The sequence below is a fragment of the Pelodiscus sinensis genome, chromosome 32, assembly GCF_052426305.1.
Source record: "Pelodiscus sinensis isolate ZL-2025 chromosome 32, ASM5242630v1, whole genome shotgun sequence".
Lineage (NCBI taxonomy): Eukaryota > Metazoa > Chordata > Testudines > Trionychidae > Pelodiscus > Pelodiscus sinensis.
In genome coordinates this window covers 7000617-7021040 of record NC_143083.1, presented here as the reverse complement: position 1 = coordinate 7021040, position 20424 = coordinate 7000617, and the positions used below count along the sequence as shown (strand labels likewise).

The following is a 20424-nucleotide window of genomic DNA, read 5'->3' as shown; positions in this document are numbered from 1 at the left end:
AGTTGCTTTCTTTGTGTCCTTTCAATTCATAGAGGGACACAGTGCAGAAACTTATTTGTATGGTCCTTCTTTCATAGTGTTTTATAAAAGGATATAGGTCATACTTTGTCCATATTCTGAATTCGTCGATCTTTACTCCATCTTAATCCGTGCATCCATTTCCCACCCTTTGCAAACATCACAGCTAATCTGGGGAAGGATAGATCTGAGTAGGATTTAAAAAAACTCTTACATAATAGATTAGACTCTGAATTCAGTTTTAAACCTTCTTGATGGGAAAAGAGGGGGTTACCCACCTGTAAGGGGAGTTCTTAGCCTTTGCAGATTCACACTAACCAACCCTCCTTTCCTGCTTCTTCACAGTCCTGGGATATTTTGAGTTATAGGAATGAACTTAGGGCATTTAGGATCATGGTCCTTTGACCTCGCACCTAATGTTCAGATCTGTGAGGATGTGCATGCTTCTGCGGAGGTGATATAATTGAATTCCGGTTACAGGTGAGCATTAGTGCTGTTTACCTCATAGCCTGGTTAAAGGAAACTCACAACACAAATCTAGAATTACTGCAGTTCTTATTTTTAGGGTTCATTTTCAGTGTTGAAGGGTTAAACCTTTGGCCTTCTTTCATGCTATTTATATAGTACCCGTGAGCGTCGTGAGAGACAGCAGCATTTGCAAACCATACGGGAACGAGAAGAAAGAGATAGGCTTGAGATAGCTCGAGAGCGACTGCAAATTGAAAGAGAGCGTCTTGAACGAGAGCGGATGGAAAGAGAACGCCTGGAGAGAGAGCGGATGCACATAGAACATGAAAGGAGACGAGAACAGGATCGCATCCAACGAGAAAGAGAGGAGTTGCGTCGTCAGCATGAGCAGCTTCGCTATGAACAGGAACGAAGATCTTCATTGAGAAGACCGTATGACATAGATGGGAGGTAAAAACTACACAGACAGTGAGTTAATGATTTACCCTTTATTTATGCTAGCAGTCCTTAGATTCTCTCTTCCAGAAACAACCAAGAGAGCTGCATAGACAGACATTCATTAAAGGGCTTTTGTGTCAAATGTTCCATTAGATTCCATGCAAAACTGTTAGACTTAAACAGTTCAGACAGGAAACATTCTTTCAGTACATTAAATTGTTCATATAGTTACCTATAAGTGTTCACTCTGAATTGGAAAAAACCCTCCAAATATAGTAAATTAGAAGATCCATGTAGTCACATGAAATCTAGCTGAGTATGTATCTTCCTGTGTTGCTGATAGGAATCTCATTTTGACTGGAGTTAAAGCAGTCTGTTTTAGGGAAGTTAAATATCGAGTAATCGACTAAATGAATAGTCGATGCAGTTTGCATCGACTATTCGGTTAGTCAGTAGAGTGCTTCCACTTTTGCAGTATAGCAACAAACCTACAGCTGTTGCTACACTTCAAAGGCGAAAGAGCCACAACTCCCCTGCTGACTCTGGGCTCCATGCGGCACTGCCACTTTGAAATGCTGTCGGGAGCCTGTTGCACATGGTGTTTCAAAGTGGCAGCACCATGTGGAGCCCAGGTCAGCAGGGGAGTCCCCAGCTGATCCTGGGCTCCACACAGCACTACTGCTTTGAAGTACTTCCCCCGCTCCCACCACCACCACTGCCTCGTCTGTTTCATGAGGTCTTTGGGGAAGAAATAGACTGAGCATTTGTTCACAGCATGCTGTGGTGCAAAGCTACCTTGTGCTAGCCTGCCATGCAGCTGTCTCTCTGGACCCTGCTGCTGTCCACTAGGTTTCCTTGTAAGCTGCTAAAGGAGTAGATCAAAGCACAGTGGGAAACTTCTAGGGTGCAGCATCAGAATCTACATATCTAGTACGTGGCAGGTTAATTACCTGATAGATTTACATCCCAATGTGCCCTGCACCAATAGTTCACATTGGCTTTGTAACAGTTGGACTAATGACAGTAGAAAATCATAAAACAAGTGTAGATCTTGTTTCAGCACATGTAGAGATTAAGATAAAGATTGATATAGATTAAAGCAGTTTTTTTCTGAAACTCAAAGCAAAGATACCATTTTGGCAGATCAGACTTTAATGTAAATTATTAACCCACAGAATAGAAATTGGAATAATGTATTTCCTTAAAGTAGATTCAAAGCTGGCTCCCTGTGCATACCAGCTTCTGCATCCTTCTTTCCCCCTCACTCCCTCCTCCCCAGGGGCGAGGAGGGATGCATGTAATCACGGATGTTAACTAATGTGCCCAGACTCATTGGTTAACCATATAAATGGTTACAATTTCACATCCCTAGTTCACATATTGTAATTCATAACTTTCATTGCCTCAGTTGTGCTGTATTCCTTTCTTGTAGGGCAGGGGACTGGAGCTGATGACCTCTCGAGGTCCCTTCCAGTTCTATGATTTTATGTATGTCACCTTTCCTCATCTGTTAAGCTATGTCTGCACTACCAGGTTATTTTGTAATGAGCTCATTCCTCTTCACAAGCAGGAGTTATTTTGAAATAACAAGTTTGGTAGTGTGGATGCTCACGTTATTTCAAAATAAGGGGAGTTATTTTGAAATTACTCCCCAGTGTAGACATGCCCTAAGAAAATATCTTATCCTGTCACAATTATACTTATCTTAAAAAAAAAAAAAAAGTAGTAACTGAAAGAGAGAACGAACAGTAAAACCATTTTCTATTAACTCAATGCTGTATGAAATCTGTATTTTGTTGTAGACGAGATGACTCCTACTGGCCAGAGGCAAAGCGCATGGCGATGGACGACAGATACCATTCTGATTTCAGCCGCCAAGACCGCTTCCATGATTATGACCATAGGGATCGTGGCCGCTACCAAGACCATCCTATGGACAGGTTAGCGATTTGTTTTCCTACATTGTCTGAAATCAGGTAAAGGCAATACTATATGTTTAAATGTTCTGGACCATCAACTAAAAGCTTCCAGCAATCTTAGTTAAAATGCGGAGCATAGCATTACATGAAAAACTTAATGTAACAGGAATCATAAAGTCCCTGAAATAGCAGTGAGAGCACCCAGGATTTTTTTTCCCATGACTAATTGGTTTCTTTTGTATTTGTGTATTCCCAATGTTTCAAGTCAAAGTTGCAATGTTTTAAAAGCTTGTTTTAACAAGTAGACAAGATAAATGTCTTTATACAATGAATATTATGTTTACCTTCTTGTGTTGGGAGTGACTTCTTTTTAAACTGGCCAGAATGTTTCACAGTTTCCATGTTTGCATGTGGAATTTGATACTTTGTAAAGATTGAGAATCTGCAGTTACAACAGAAACTTGATCTCAGAAGCTGTGATAATATTGTTCTAAATACTTTGTATAAATTACAATTTAATAATGTTATTGCAAGACTCTGATGAGAATTGCTCCTTTTCAGGAGAGAAGGATCAAGAACAGCGATGGGGGATCGTGATGGGCAGGTGAGTTGTATGTGGATACTGGCCTAGAGTAGAATAAATAAACATAAAAGCACTTGAGTAATCTGATTACTGGTTCTATTTTGGCACACAGATACATCAGAGGTAATTTCACTGTCACTATGCTATACTGAGACACTAGTTAGTTGTGTTTAAAGTGTATCAAAAGGATGCATAGAAAATGCAAAGGCACAACACAGATAAAAGTGAGTAAGGAAGTAATTGGAAGACTTAATTCCACAAAGTAACATCCGAGTTAAACTAGGCCAGAATGAAATTGATAAAGTCTTGAAGTTGTTTAGAGGAAAATTTTTGCTCTGGTGTTGATGCTCCTTGATGGGTTTTCTGGGTACAGTTTATTGACCTGTGTGACGTAGTGGGGGGGAACTTGCTGGTTCTATGGGTTGGTGGTAACCCCACTAGCTGTAGGTCCTCCAGCTGACTGAGCACTCTGGCCGCCTCCTGGTTCAGTGCGGGGATGAGCTCCTGCAGCCAGTCAGCTGGGGGGACCCGTTGCAGTCCACAGGCCCTCTCAAAGGAGCTGAGGAACCCGTCTATCTCGCCCATGTCCTTCAGTTGGGCCACCACGAGCCTCTCCAAGCGTCTGGCAGTCCCAGGATCCTGGGGCCCATCCATTCTTGGCGCAGCCGGTGCCCCGCCGGTTCTCCGCTCTGCCATGGCCAACTCATGCTGTCGCTGCCTCTCTCGATCTTGGCGCTCCTTCTCTCGGTCCTGGCGGTCCCTCTCTCGGTCCTCTACTTCCAATTCCTTGATCCGCAGCTGGATCTCCAGCTGCCACAGCTCCGCTGGGCTGGCCCCTGCCCTAGATGGGCTACAGCTTGCAGGCCTCCTGGGGGAAGCTGTCTCATCTCTCCAGTGGGTTCCAGCACTTCTCCCCCTCTCTGAGCCTGACACACTCTCAGGAGGGGTCTGGCTGCTTCCCCTGGGGACAAGATCCTGACCCTGTGGCTGGTCATTCTCTTCCAGCTGGGCAATCAGCTGGGCCTTAGTTGCTTTCTGCACAGGCAAGCCCCTCTCTCTGCACAGCTTCACCAGCTCTGCCTTCAAGAGTTGGGCGTAGGCCATCTGCCCGCTGGTCCCCTCGGTGCAGACTCACCAGTCTAGTGCTGCAGCGCCCCACGATTCCCCGGAACCGCTTCGCTCTGTCTCCAGCATGCCTGGCTACCGGGCTCTTGCTTCTACTGCGCCTTGTTGCTCGCCGCTGGAAGCTTCATTCACGGGGTGCAGTGCATCCCACTTCTGACACCAGTGTGACGGCGCGATGGGGGTCCCCCGTCTCCTGCACCCCCGAAATGGCACGAACAGACTCCGCCAGCCAGTAGAATAGAGGTGGTTTATTGCTTCCCCAGTATACAGCGCAGCACAGATGTCATCAGGTTACAGAGCAGGCCTAGGATGCCTCAGCCCCCCTTGATATGGGGTAGGGGTCTCGGCTTCTAAACCCCCCAGCCTTTGCTGAGGCTGCTTCCTCCATGCTCCCAGACAGAAACTAACTCACTCTCCTCCAGCCCTGCCCCCCAGCCAGGGCAGCATTCACCTTCCTTTGTTCCTCTCCATGGGGGTTAGCTGGTCGGACCGGTTGAGAGGGCCTCTTTGCATAATGACCCATCCCTGTCCTTCTGGGCTGTGATACCGGCGGCAGCCAGTGGGGTTACCACCGACCCATAGAACCAGCAAGTTCCGCCCCCCCCCCCCCCCCCCCCACTATGTCACAACCTGCTCTTACCAACTTGAGGATCAGGTCCAATATGTCCCATTTGCCTTTCAGCATTATCCAGACGAGCGCCATGGAGGACCAGATCGTCATTCACGAGACTCACGGGATAGTTGGAGTGGCTATGGGTCTGACCGAAGAATGAGCGAAGGGAGAGGGATACCTCCACAGTCTCGGTTAGTATGTGTAAAGGAAGGCAGACATTCACTAGCACTTGAAACACTCATGCTTCTTTGAAACTTAGTCAACTTTTTGAAGGGTGATATTAGGGAAGCAGTTTTGACAGAGTATAAATCATCTCTCCAAATAGTTTCACTAATGGTCTCTTCTATCCTGAATGTACAATGGATTTACATAAGAACATAAGAACGGCCGTACTGGGTCAGACCAAAGGTCCATCTAGCCCAGTATCCTGTCTGCCGACAGTGGCCAGCACCAGGTGCCCTAGAGAGGGTGGACTGAAGACAATGATCAAGTGATTTGTCTCCTGCCACCCTTCTCCAGCCTCTAACAGAGGCCAGGGACACGGTTTCTATCCCCTGGCTAATAGCCTTTTATGGACCTAATCTCCATGAAATTATCTAGCTTCTCTTTAAACTCTTTATAGTCCTAGCCTTCACAGCCTTCTGTGGCAAGGAGTTCCACAGGTTGACTACACACTGTGTGAAGAACTTTCTTTTATTAGTTTTAAACCTGCTACCCATTAACTTAATTTGGTGTCCTCTAGATCTTCTATTATGGGAAGTAATAAATAACTTTTTTTTATTCGCCCTCTCCATACCTCTCATGATTTTATATACCTCTATCATATCGTTTTAACCGCTGTTTATATGGGACCCATTCCAAACCCCTAATTATTTTAGTTGCCCTTTTCTGAATCCTCTCCAAGGCCAAAATATCTTTTTTGAGGTGAGGAGACCACATCTGTACACAGTATTCAAGATGTGGGCGTACCACAGTTTTATACAGGGGCAGTAAGATATTCTGTGTCTTATTTTCTATCCCTTTCTTAATAATTCCTAGCACCCTATTTGCCTTTTTGACCGCCACAGCACACACTGTGGAAGTTTTCAGAGAACTATCCACGATAACTCGAAGATCTCTTTCCTGATTAGTCATAGCCAGATTAGCCCCCATCATACTGTACGTATAGTTGGGGTTATTTTTCCCGATGTGCATTACTTTACACTTATCCACATTAAATTTCATTTGCCATTTTGTTGCCCAATCACTCAGTTTGGTGAGATCTATTTGGAGTCCCTCGTAGTCTGCTTCTGTCTTGACTATCCTAAACAGTTAGGTATCATCCACAAACTTTACCACCTCACTGCTTACCCCTTTCTCCAGATCATTTCTGAATAAGTTGAACAGGATTGGTCCCAGGACTGACCCTTGGGGGACACCACTAGTTACCCCTCTCCATTCTGAAAATTTACCATTTATTCCTACCCTTTGTTTCCTGTCTTTTAACCAGTTCGCAATCCAAGAAAGGACTTTTCCTCTTATCCCATGTCAATGTAATTTACACAAGAGCCTTTGGTGAGGGACCTTGTCAAAGGCTTTCTGAAAATCTAAGTATACTATACCTACTGGATCCTCCTTGTCTGCATGTTTAACCCCTTCAAAGAACTCTAATAGATTAGTAAGACACAATTTCCCGTTACAGAAACCATGTTGACTTTTGTCCAACAAATTACGTTCTTCTACATGCCTCACAATTTTATTCTTTGCTATTGTTTCGACTAATTTTCCGGTACTGACGTTAGACTTACCAGTCTGTAATTGCCAGGATCGCCTCTAGAGCCCTTTTTAAATATTGGTGTCACGTTAGCTACCTTCCAGTCATTAGGTATGGAAGCCGATTTAAAGGATAGGTTACATACCACAAATAATAGTTCAGCAATTTCACATTTGAGTTCTTTTAGAACCCTTGGATGAATGCCATCCGGTCCTGGAGATTTGTTAACATTAAGTTTTCTATTTGTTCCAAAACATCCTCTAATGACACTTCAATCCGGGACAGTTCCTCAGATTCATCACCCACAAAGGACGGTGCAGATTTGGGAATCTCCCGAACGTCCTGAGCCTTGAAGACTGAAGCAAAGAAATCATTTAGTTTATCTGCAATGGCTTTATCGTCCTTGATTGCGCCTTTCATATCTCGATCGTCTTGGGGACCCACAGGTTTTTTAGCAGGCTTCCTGCTTCTAATGTACTCAAAAAACGTTTTATTTCTTTTTTTTTTGGCTACCTGTTCCTCAAACTCCTTTTTTTGCTTTTCTTATTACTTATTTACACTTGATTTGACAGTGTTTGTTTCTTTCTATTTATCTCACTAGGATTGGACTACTGCTTCTTAAAAGATGCCTTTTTGTCCCTCACTGCTTCTTTTACATAGTGGTTAATCCATGGTGACTCTTCTTTAGGTCTCTTGCTATGTTTTTTAATTGGGGGTAAACATTTAAGTTGGGCCTCTATTGTGGTGTCTTTAAAAAGTTTCCATGCAGCTTGCAGGGATTTGGCTCTAGTCACTGTGCCTTTTAATTTCTGTTTAATTAACCTCCTCGTTTTTGTGTAATTCCCCTTTTTGAAATTAAATGCCAGAGTGCTGGACTGCTGAGGTGTTCTTCCCACCACAGGAATGTTAAATGTTGTTATATTATGGTCACTATTCCCAAGCGGTCCTGTAACAGTTATCTTCTGGACCTGATCCTGAGTTCCACTCAGGAATAAATCGAGAATTGCCTCTCTCCTTGTGGGTTCCTGTACCAGCTGCTCCAAGAAGCAGTCATTTAAGCCACTGAGAAATTTTATCTCTGCTTCTCTTCCTAAGGTGACATATATCCAGTAAATATGGGGATAATTAAAATCCCCCATTATTATAGAGTTCTTTATTTTGGTAGCCTCTCTGATCTCCCTCAGCATTTCAATGTCAGTATTGCTGTCCTGGTCAGGTGGTTGATAATATATCCCTACTGCTAATTTCTTCTTATTGGAGCATGGAATTACTAACCATAGCGTTTCTGTTGAACTTGTTAATTCATTTACTATTTTTTATTTCATTTGATTCTACATTATCTTTCACGTACAGTGCCACTCTGCCACCCACCCGGCCTGCTCTATCCTTTCGATATATTTTATATCCCGGTATGTTTGTGTCCCACAGATTTTCCTCATTCCACCAGGTTTCAGTGATGCCTATTATGTCAATCTCCTCCTTTAATACGAGGTACTCTAGTTCACCCATCTTATTAATCAGACTCCTAGCATTTGTGTAGAAGCACTTTAAAAATTTGCCACTGCTTATTAGTCTGCCCTTCTCTGATGCATTGGATTCCTTTATATGCAGTTGTTTGTCTGCTCTGTCCCATGGTTTGTCCTTTCCCCTCCTTTCTTTCTGACTACAGCTTAGAGAATCTCTATCAATGGATTCTACTCTAAGAGAAAGTGACGAGGAGTCCTGTGGCACCTTATAGACTAACTGAAGTGTAGGAGCATAAGCTTTCGTGGGCAAAGACCCACTTCGTCAGATGCATGGGAATAATTTGAGAAAAATTTGCATAATTTGGGAAAAACATGCATCTGACGATGTGGGTCTTTGCCCACGAAAGCTTATGCTCCTACACTTCAGTTAGTCTATAAGGTGCCACAGGACTCCTCGTCGCTTTTGCAGATTCAGACGGCTACCCCTCTGATACTCTAAGAGAAGTCTCCATCCGATTTATGTGCCTCGAGATATCCGCAACCTTCACACCAGGCAGACAAGTGACCATATGGCTCTCCCGGTCATCACAAACCCAACTATCTATGTTTCTAACGATCAAATCACCCACTACTAACATCTGCCTCTTCCTAACAACTGGCGTTCTCTCCCCCTCAGAGGTATCCTCAGTGCGAGACGATACCGCAACATCCTCTGGAAGGAGGGTCCCATCTACAGGATGGTTTCCCTCTGTTCCCATTGACTGCTCTGTTCCCTTGAGACTTTCATTCTCTTAAGAGCACTGGGGCTCTGTGACGACGCGTCGGGATTTTCCCATCTCCTGCACCCTGAAATGGCATGAACAGACTTCACCAGCCAGTAGAATGGAGGTTGTTTATTGTTCCTCCAGCACAGCGCAGCACAGATGTAATCTGGTTACAGGAACTGAGGTTAAGAGGCCTCAGTGCCCCCCTTGAGATAGGGGAGTCCCAGCCCCTCTCCCCAGCTCCTTCTCCCCTGCTTTCCAGACAGGAACTCACTTCCCCTCTTCCAGCCCTGCCCACAGCCAGGGCAGCATTCCACCTCCCTTTGTTTCTCCCCATGGGGGGCCGCAGGTCAGACAGGTTTTTGAGTCACCTTTGCATAATTAGGTTTTCCCTGCTGGGTCTTGCTCCAGACAGCAGAGGTCACCACAGCCCAGCAAGTACCCCCACTACGTCACAGTTCTCCCCCCTCCGAGAGCGAACTGAGCAGGGTCACTCCGCTCGTGACCTAGGGAAGTTCGGGCCCCTCGCTACGGGACAGCGCGTCGGCGATGATGTTGGCGCTCCCCTTGACGTGGATCACTTCCATGTCGTAGTCCTGTAGGAGCAGGCTCCACCGCAGCAGCTTGGCGTTGGTCCCTTTCATCTGGTGTAGCCAGGTCAGGGGGCAGTGGTCGGTGAACACCGTGAAACGCCGGCCAAACAGGTACGGCTGCAGCTTTTGCAGGGCCCACACCATGGCCAGGCATTCCCTCTCTTCGGTCGCGTAGCTCCGCTCCCGGGGCAACAGCTTCCTGCTCAGGTACACGATGGGGTGACGTTCCCCTTTCTCGTCCGCCTGCATCAGCACCGCCCCCAGCCCGGTGTCCGAGGCGTCCGTAAACACGATAAAGGGCTTGTCAAAGTCCGGGTTTACCAACACTGGGGCCTTGGCCAGGGCTTCCTTCAGTGCACAGAGAGCCCTCTGGCACTGCTCCGTCCAGACCACCCTGTCTGGCCTCCCCTTCCTGCACAGCTCTGTGATCGGGGCAGCGATGGAGCTGAAGTTGGGCACAAACCTCCGGTAGTACTCCGCCATCCCAATGAAAGCCTGGACCTGCTTCTTGGTCTGGGGCACAGGCCAGTCCCGGATGGCCTCCACTTTGGCTGGCTCTGGCTTCAAGCAGCCACTCCCCACCTTATGGCCCAGGTAGGACACTTCGGCCATTCCAACCTTGCACTTCCCAGCCTTTACGGTCAGCCCAGCCTCCCTCAGCCGATCCAGTACCTGGCTGACCTGGGCCACGTGGTCCTCCCAGGACTGGCTGAAGACGCAGATGTCATCAATGTACGCTAGGGCACAGTTCTCCATTCCCCGCAGCAGTTGGTCCACCAGGCGCTGGAAGGTGGTAAGCGCCCCTTTGAGGCCGAAGGGCAGGACCAGGAACTCATAGAGCCCCAGCGGCGTGATGAAAGCCGATTTCAGACTGGCCTCCTGGACTAGCGGCACCTGCCAGTAGCCCTTGGTGAGGTCCAGGGTGGTGAGGTAGCGAGCTCCCCCCAGCTTGTCCAGGAGCTAGTTGGGCCTTGGCATCGGGTAGGCGTCGGACACCATGATGGCGTTGAGCTTCCGGTAGTCCACGCAGAACCGGATCGACCCATCCTTCTTGGGAACCAGCAACACGGGAGAGGCCCAGGGGCTGGAGGATGGCTGGATCACCCCCAGGGCCAACATGTCCTGGACCTCTCTCTCCAGGTCCTGGACTGTTTTCCCTGTGGACAAGATCCTGGCTCTGTGGCTGGTCATTATCTTCCAGCTGGGTAATCAGCTGGGCCTTGGTTGCTTTCTGCACAGGCAAGCCCCTCTCTCTGCACAGCCCCACCAGCTCTGCCTTCAAGAGTCGGGCGTAGGCCATCTGCCCGCTGGTCCCCTAGGTGCAGACTTACCAGTCTAGTGCTGCAGCACCCCACGATTCCCCGGAACCGCTTCGCTCTGCCTCCAGCATGCCTGGCTCCAGGGCTCTTGCTTCTACGGCGCCTTGTCGCTTGCCACTGGGAGCTTCATCCACGGGGTGCAGTGGATCCCGCTCCTGACACCAGTGTGACGACGCGTCGAGATTTTCCCATCTCCTGCACCCTGAAATGGCATGAACAGACTTCACCAGCCAGTAGAATGGAGGTTGTTTATTGTTCCTCCAGCACAGCGCAGCACAGATGTAATCTGGTTACAGGAACTGGGGTAGAGGCCTCAGTGCCCCCCTTGAGATAGGGGAGTCCCAGCCCCCCTCCCCAGCTCCTTCTCCCCTGCTTTCCAGACAGGAGCTCACTTCCCCTCTTCCAGCCCTGCCCACAGCCAGGGCAGCATTCCACCTCCCTTTGTTTCTCCCCATGGGGGGCCGCAGGTCAGACAGGTTTTTGAGTCACCTTTGCATAATGAGGTTTTCCCTGCTGGGTCTTGCTCCAGACAGCAGAGGTCACCACAGCCCAGCAAGTACCCCTACTACGTCACAGGCTCTCAGACTGGAGGTGGGACAGTACTACAGTGTCCCGGAAAGTCTCATCAGCATAGCTTTCTACCTACCTGAGCTCCTCCAGTTCAGCAGGGCAGGTAATCATACGTGTTACACTCGACGCAATAAACAGGCTAGCCTCCACTCTGCTGCTGGGCTTCTGTCTCCATATTTCTTATGAATAAGTTTAAGTATAAACTGAGCTTCTTATTAAATGTCTGGAATATAGATTATTATAAAATGTCTGGAATATAGATTATGTTTAAAGAAGGTCAGGAGTCATTAGCACCCTCTAACCTCCCTGTTAGCTGCTCCTATTCGCAAGCTTCCAGGTCACTGACTCACAGCTTATAAAGTCCTGATAGCCCCTCCCCCTAACTGAGGCTTAGCCAATTAACAGAGACTTCTAGATTTCAAACTTTTTGGAAGCTCCTTCAAACAAACCAGACAAACTCAAGCTTCTCTCGCTCGCTCTCTCTCTCCCCCTTCCCTTCCCTCCTCCCCCCCCCCTCCAGACAACCACTTACCACAAGGGTCCCATATTTACTCCTCCTTTACCTGGAGAACTCCCTGTTAGCTGCTCCTGTTCACAATGTGCACATGTACATTTCAGAGATCTCTAATAAGTAGTTGCTGTATACAGTGTTTTGCCTATATTCACAGTTCTCTTGTAAAGTTTCTTTTCAAGTTCAAATATGATTGACCCTGGTGCTCCTGAAATGTTTTGAAGAGGGAGTAAGCTACAGCAAGTGGACTGGATTTGGGACTGGTAAATGGAAGAGAAACCAAACTCTTAATGGAAAACACAGTATGGGACTAGGAATCTGACCCGTTTTGTTTAACTATCATGCCAATCTTAAGCATGAATTGAGATTTTCCAACTATATAATGGAGAACACTCAAAGGTAGTGAAATTATTCTTTTAATCTTTTATCACAGTATTAAGATTTACTGTGTATTTTACTTCTGTCTCATACATATTTATTCACCAGTTACACGGTGGGGTTTTACCTCTGATTTTCAGTTGAAATGGCAAGGACCAGCCTGGAAGGATATTTAGCTCCTTTCAGGGGAAAAAACAGTAAAAGTGCTTCCAAAGTTTTGTTAACTTTAAAATCAGATACTATTTGCTCTGAATAATCCCTCTGCAAAACACAGAATCCGAAGGCTGGAGGAGACCTTAAGAGGTCATCAAGTCCAGCCCCTTTCCCAAAGCAGGAACATCCCCAACTAAATCATCCCAGCCAGAACTTTGTAAAGCAGGGGCTTAAAAACCTCTAAGGATGGAGATTCCACCACCTCCCTAGGGAACCCATTCAAGTGCTTCACTACCTCCCTAGTCTAGTGAAATAGTTTTTCCTAATATCCAACCTAGACCTCCCCCACTGAAGCTTAAGACTATTTATTGCTCTTCATTCTGCCATCCGTCACAACGGAGAACAGCCTCTCTATATCCTTTTGGAATCCCCCTTCAGGTAGTTAAAGGCTGCTATCAAATCTCTCCTCTCTCTTCTGCAGACTAAATAAACCCAAGTCCCTGAGTCTCTCATACGTCCTGTGCTCCAGCCCTCTGCTGGACCCTCTCCAATGCCTCTACATCCTTTCTGTAGTGGGGGGCCCAGAACTGGACGCAATACTCCAGATGTGGCCTTACCAAAGCCGAATAAAGGGGAACAATCACTTCTCTAGATCTGCTGGCAGTGCTCCTAACGCATCCTAAAATGCCATTAGCTTTTTGGCTGCAAGGGCACACTTTTGACTTATATCCAGCGTCTCATCCACGGTAATCCTCAGGTCTTTTTCTGCTGAACTGCTGCTTAGCTGATCAGTCCCCAGCCTATAACAGTGCTTAGGATTCTTCCCCACTTGAAGCTGACAGCCAGCTAGACATGGAGCCATTGATCATTACCTTTTGAGCCAAACAATCTAGCCAGTTTTCCATCCATTTTACAGTCAATTTATTCAATCCATACTTCCTTAACTTGCTGGCAATAATATTGCGGGAGGCCATATCAAAAGCTTTGCTAAAGTTAAGGGATATTACATCCACTAACTTCCCCATGTCCACAGAGCCAGTTACCTCCTCATAGAAGTTAACGAGGTTGGTCAGGCGTGACTTGCCCTTGGTGAATCCATGCTGACTATTCCTGATCACTTTCTTCTCTTCCAAGTGCTTCAAAATGGATTCTTTGAGGATCCCCTCCATGATTTTTCTGGGGACTGAGGTGAGACTAAACAATCTGTAATTCCCTGGGCTGTCTTCCTTCCCTTTTTTTTAAAGATGGGCACTACATTTGCCTTTTTCCAATCATCCAGGACCTCCCCTGATTGCCACAAGTTTTCAAAGATAATGGCCAATGGCTCTACTTCAGCCCACTCCCTCAGCACACTCGGATGCATTAGATCCGCCCCTATGGATTTGTGTGTCCAGTTTTTCTAAATAGTTCTTAACCTGTTCTTTCTCCACCGAGGGCTGCCCACCTCCTTCCCATACTGTGTTGCCTAGTGTGTTAGTCTGGGAGCTGACCTTGTCTGTGAAGACAGAGGCAAAAAAAGCATTGAGTACTTCAGGATTTTCCAAGGTTCTCTGTCACTAGGTTACCTCCCTCATCTAGTAAGGGTCCCACATCCTCTTACTGCTAACATGCCTGTAGAAACTTTTCTTGTCTTTCACATCCCTTGCTAAGCTAGAATTCCAGTTGTGCTTTGGCATTCCTGATCACACCCCTGCATTGTTGAGCAATATATTTACACTCCTCCCTAGTCATCTGTCCAAATTTCCATTTCTTATAAGATTCCTCTTTGTGCTTAAGTTGGTCAAGGATTTCACTGCTAAGCCAAGCTGGTCACCAACCATATTTGCTTTTCTTACTGCGTATCGGGATGTTTGTGCTTGTGCTTTCAATGATGCTTCTTTAAAATGCTGCCTGCTCTCCTGGTCTCCTTTCCCCTTCATGATAGCATACCAGGGGTTCCTGCCCATCAGTTGTCTGAGGGAGTCAGTCTGTTTTTCTGGGGTGCAGAATCTGTATTTTGCTGCTCTTTCTTCCTTTGTCAGGATCCTGGAATCGACCATCTCATGATCACTACTTCACAGATTGTCACCCACCTCTACTTCCCTTATTAATTCCTCGCTGTTTGTGAGCAGCAGGTCAAGCTGCGCGTGTCCCCTGGTTGGTTCCTTCAGCACTTGTACCAGGAAGTTATCCCCAACATTCTCCAAAAACTTCCTGGATTGTCTGTGTATTAGTCTCCCAGCATGTCAGGGTGATTAAAGTCCTTCATGAGAACCAGGGCCTGTGATCTGGAAGCTTCTCTTAGTTGTCTGAAGAAAGTCTAGTCTACCTCCTCCACCTGATCTGGTGGTCTATAGCAGACACCAACTACAACATCACCTCTGTTGCTTCCGTCTTTAAGCTTAACCCAGAGACTCTCAATAGGCTTTTCACCTTCTATATACTGGAGCTCTAAGCAATCATACTGCTCTCTTACGTATAGTGTAACTCCTCTACCTTTTCTCTCCCACCTGTCCTTCCTGAACAGTGCTCCAGTCATGAGAGTCATCCCACCAAGTCTCCTTTATTCCAGTCCAATCATAGTTCTTTGACTGTGCCAGGACTTCTAATTCTTCCTGCTTGTTTCCCAGGCTTCTTGTGTTTGTGTGCAGACACCTTGGATAACTAGCTGATTGCCCTACATTCTCCATACGAATTGGGGGTCCTCCTCTGTTGCACCTTCCTCCTTGTGTTTTTTCCCAGTATCCCATTTCCCCACTTATCTCAGGGCTTAGGTCGCCATCCCGTGCCGAACCTAGTTCAAAGCTTTACTCGCTAAGTTTGCAAGCCTGCCCGCAAAGATGCTCTTCCCTCTCTTTGTTAGGTGGATCTCTTCCTAGCAATCTTTGTGCCAAGACATGACAACGTACGTTCAATTCTAATTACTGTATTGAGTTGGTCAGACTGGCCAGCCTGGATATTCGGAGAAGTCAATGGACATTAAGCTTTGTTGATTAAATAGGATTAAGGAAATCTTGTTTCCTCATTTGTAACATTAGGTGGCTTTTTCAGCAAGTTTATTACTACAGTATGGTGCAACAGATGATCATTGTGGATTCCAGATACGTTTGTGTCAATTATGTTAATATGTATATGTGCAGGGCTCAACAAACTGCGGCAAGAGCTATTCACCAGCCCCGAACCGCGCATGTGCCAGACCAGTACTGCGAATGTGCGCGGCGCCAGTAAATGGGGCACACAGAGCAACCAGCTGAAATCTACGCGCCACGGGCGAGTAGAAACAGCGGTTTGTCGAACCCTGTGTATATGAATGAGATGTTATGTTTGGCTTCATGTGCTGTTGAATTGGTAGGAAACATACCTAAATGATTTTTCTTTCTTTGACAGGGATGGACGTGACTGGGGAGATCATGGTCGGAAATTTGAGGGGCATAAAGATCGCTCTTGGCAGAGCAGCACGGATGGAGGAATGATGGGACGGGATCATGAGAGATGGCAAGGTACACTTCTTGCTTTGTCACTAATTGCTTCTACACTTCTGATGCTAAACATAGTGTTATTAACATTAAGAAAGCAAAACTGGATATAAGGAGAACTAGGGGGCTGTGCCCCCTGATCATTGCACTCGCCAACCCCCCTCGGCCACAGAGGCCCCGGGGCGGCTCTCTCCACTGGGTCGCCTGGCGGGTCTTGCCGGGCTGCAGCAGGCCCAGTTCTCTCTCCCAGGGGGGTTGGCTGAAGGCCACGGAGCTCTACCCCACCCATCCACCCACCCCGAGCATGGGTGAGGGGGGAAGCCACATGGCTTGCGGCTACCTGGAGTGCGGGGGAGGAAGGGGGTGTGGGTGTAAAGGAGGCTGCAGGATGCAGAGTGACTCATGACGTCACTCTGTCGTGCAGGAAAAGGTTTTTTTTTTTATATAGAGATGGAGATAATAAAAGGAAATGCTTGAACTTTTTTTTATTTCTAGGTAGTAGTAGAGGCAGACCAAGCCATGCCATGCATCGTGGAGGCCTGTCAGGGTAAGCAGCTTTATCCCCAAGGGTAATTGGGACTTGTACCTCCTATTCCAATTCCCTTCCCTCTGTAGCAGTCATTCCTTAGAATGTTTAAATTAATCAGTGAAATCTTTTGAGAGAATAAATATAATTTAGTGATACAAAGTATAATAATTCAAGAATGTTTTTGTCATTGATATAATGACAATGAATAATAAATCTTCTCATTTTATCTTCGTATGAATGAAAGTCCTACAAGAAAGAGTTGCAGTGAAAACATAAACACTCAGAAGAAAAATTAGTGTATGAATCTCTTTGTAGGCGTGGAGGCTTCATGCAGAGTGGCAACCAAGGCCAGATGATGCATGGTGGAGGGATGCAAGGGGAAGGATTTGCAGGCCAGGAAAGAGCAAACAGACCCAATGACCCTCGTTTCAACCGTCGCTACTGAATGTGTTTTAATTTTTTAATGTGAGATGGCAACAGAGCTGAATTCTCTCTTACCCCAGGTTACCTTAACTGTAACTGATGGGTTACCATAAATGTGTAATTTTTTTAAGCTGCTGCCACATTATATAACTCAATGCAATGTGAACTCCTTTGTTTTTGTAATGTGTTGTTCATATCCCCATCTAAAATGTTTGACAATGAAGCATTCCATTTTCCATTAAAAAAAAAGTTTACAGTTAACTGTCTTCTGTCTCACTGCTTCTGCAAATGCCAGAGTTAGAATTGTATCAAGATGTTGAAACTGACTGTGAGGTCACATGACAAAGGGGACTACAAATTTAAAAGGATTCTCTCACCAGCCATTTTAGGTAGCAAGAGAAACAGACTAGAGGGAAAAGAAAAAGTACTGGCTCTGAGGACACGGAGAAGACACTATAACCAAATTCCATGTCTCTTGGGATGGAGAGGAAATGGACAAGGATTTATTTGCAGTGTTTTGTTTTTCCACTAGATCTCTCCAAATCCCCTTGTGAGAATTGTACTGGAAAGAAGGCACTTTCATTCTGGAGGGAACACTGGATGTGGTGTCCCAAAGCAAGACACAGGACTTGTTTTCATAGGTTCGTCTGCACTGAAAAGTTAAGTCGCAGTAGCTCAGAAGTGGGGAAAAAACCCACATTCTAACAGCTGTGCTGACAGCTCTGTCAGTGGACGAGAGCTTGATCGTTGGAAGCACAATTGTTCATGGAGATGTTTCTTCGTCAGTAGAAAAACTTCTTCCATAGGGATAGGCTGCATCTATGCTATGAGATTATGGCCACACATCTGTCAATATAGTTGTGCCCATAGCCTCTGTAGTGTAGCAATCCTTACTCAAGGGATGCTCTCGTGACAGCTGGAATCCAGAGTTGGTCAGAAATCTGAGGAAATGAGCCCTAAGCTTAGCAGCTGAAATTGGAAAATGAGGGTAACAAAGGGGATTGCAAATAGTGGTTTTAATAGAAGAGAGAGGATCGCATAAGGGGGGAGGGAGTTGGGTTTCAAAGGTTGACTTGGGAAGGTTAAAATTTCTTTAAAATACCAATTTCCTTCTGTGCCACTAATAATCCCTGAGACAACTAACATGGAAATGTTGCTTATTTTCACAATACTACCTGCTAGGGATGGGAATGGTTTACTGCTTTTGATTAACTGATAGGCCTGGAGCAGCTCCCTGCCTGTTGCAGGCAGTGGCAGGGACCAGAGCAGCACCAGTCTGTGGGGGGCCCTAACACATTGAGGCCTTTTTGATTTTGTGTTTTTAGTGGCCAGAAGAATAACCTGTCTGCTGCAAACACCCAATCACAGAGTGACTGACTCAGTCCTGTGCACCTAGGATTTGTCAGCTGCCTCCCAGCTGGACTTGAGAAGGCACCTAGACCATATAAATGAGAGATCTAAAGGGGCAAAAGAGAGCGGGAGTTGTAAGGCAGGGAAGCTTGGGTGTCCTTGTTCCCAGTGCATGTCGAGATGGCAGGTGCCACCCCACACTCCCGTGGCAGTGTTGGACATGGGAGCTACACACCATTGGGATGAGGTGCACTGTACATCTGAGCTCTAGGATCGATAAATGAGGATACTGCAGTGTGGATGTCTCATCACGGTTGCAGTTACTGACAGCTTCCAAGAACTGGGAATCTGACATTGACATTTGCCCTGGACAGCACCTCACACCAGTGTGATCTCAGGACCTTTCTCTTGGGTCAGCAGGGGACTAACACCCACCCCATTTGCCCGCAGAGCCTGGCCAGCCCAATAGGGTCCCTCGCCTTCACTCCTGCCACGTCCCTTCTGCTGCCTTCTCTCCAGCTTTGTTCATAACCTTCTGCCACATCTCCCAGTGCCTTTTATGGAGCTCCCCTGCCTGGATGGTATCTTCAGCAGTATTCCCCTCTCTAACCATCTGGTGTCTTCCTACCCCTTAGCAAGCAGACTGGGATCCAGATAACCCTCTGTCTTTCCTGTCTGAGCCCCTGCCCTCACAGGGTTTCTTGTGATGCACCTCTCTGCCACCTTCCCTTAGTGGGATGGGGAGGGTCTTGTCTGTGCACAAGGCTCAGCTCCCTGGCTCACCAGCCATGACAACACCAGAGGCCGCCTCTGAGCCCATGCTCGCCTTGTGGTGTCTACAGGTCAGTGATAGGCACTATCCAGGCATGTCCATGAGCATCCAGCTGCTGTGCAGCTGGAAACTTGTGTTCATGGCTTCACTGCTTCAAAAGAAGCAGCCCTCCCTGGCTCTACCAGGTCACAGGCAGCATGTAGATGTGTTTACTGTTTGTTTAATGAAGTACGGAGATACTAGTGATAGTAAGTAGAAGCACTGGGGACAAATGGTCACGTAGTTTTCTATGTAAAATCAAAGCACGCATTCTAGAAGCTAGACTTGCTGAACGACAGAGCCCTGGGTGGATTTCGCATCCATATCTGCAAAACTGAACTGCCATTCATTGTTTTTTTTTTTTTTGTTTTTTTTTGAGTGCTTGCTCATCTGTATTCCAATTGAGGGGTGTGTGGGCTGCATGCATAATTGCCAGAAAGTTTTTATCCTAGCTTGGGGGTGGCCCGTTGGCCAAATCTGGCCCACCTAGCCGCTGGATCCAGTCTGCCAGCAGTCTGGAGCCTCAGGGAGGCTCCCTGTGTGCCCCACCCCCACCAGGCTGAGTAAAGTCAGCTGTGGGGCCCTGTTTCTCTTTGAACAGCTGAAAGCGGGGGGGGGGGGGGGGGGGGGTGACCACTCCCATTGGTCACTTTCTTCGCACACTGTCCTTCTCCACACCATTCCCCCGCTTCCCCCCCAATCTGGCTTGCAGTTGTTCATAGAAGCACATGGCCCTGCAGCAGGGGCATGGAAGGCAGGGAGTCTGCCCAAGAAACCTGCTGAGCTGCTAGCCAGGAGTCACCCAGGTATGTCTGACCAGTCTCTGCCTCTGGCACCCCAGACCCACCCTCCCCTCAATGCTCTTCCCCTTGTATCCCCTACCCCACATAATCCAAACCATGCCTCTCATCCTGCACCCATATCCCCTCCCAGATCCTGCATCCCAATTCCTTGCCCTGGGTCACAATCCAGGTCATGTACCTTAACCCCCTGCTCCAGGTCGCAAAGTGCTTTTGCGGAAAAGCATCCTGCCAATCTAGATGAGCTTTTGCGGAAAAGCATCCTGCCAATCTAGATGTGCTTTTCCGAAAATGCTTTTAACAGAAAACTTCCGTTAAAAGCATTTCCGGAAAATCATGCCAGTGTAGACGTAGCCCTTGTGTCTTACCTAACAGCCCTTCTTCA

At 46.9% G+C, this 20424-nt stretch overlaps 1 protein-coding gene across 3 annotated transcripts in view; it reads left to right on the top strand.

Moving 5' to 3' along the window:
- The window catches only part of LOC102457986 (scaffold attachment factor B1), a 44437-nt gene extending 27098 nt beyond the window's left edge, over positions 1-17339 (top strand). For 2 of the 3 annotated variants that reach the window (XM_075903089.2, XM_075903091.2), the window contains exons 15-21: positions 643-936; positions 2727-2864; positions 3405-3447; positions 5234-5355; positions 16038-16150; positions 16622-16673; positions 16971-17339. In XM_075903089.2, coding sequence (XP_075759204.2) covers positions 643-936; positions 2727-2864; positions 3405-3447; positions 5234-5355; positions 16038-16150; positions 16622-16673; positions 16971-17100 — 892 coding nt within the window. In that variant the 3' untranslated portion in view covers positions 17101-17339. Of the gene's footprint in view, positions 1-642; positions 937-2726; positions 2865-3404; positions 3448-5233; positions 5356-16037; positions 16151-16621; positions 16674-16899 lie in introns of all 3 variants that reach the window. The other variant, XM_075903090.2, reaches the window with a different exon arrangement.
- The last annotated feature ends 3085 nt before the right edge of the window (positions 17340-20424 follow it).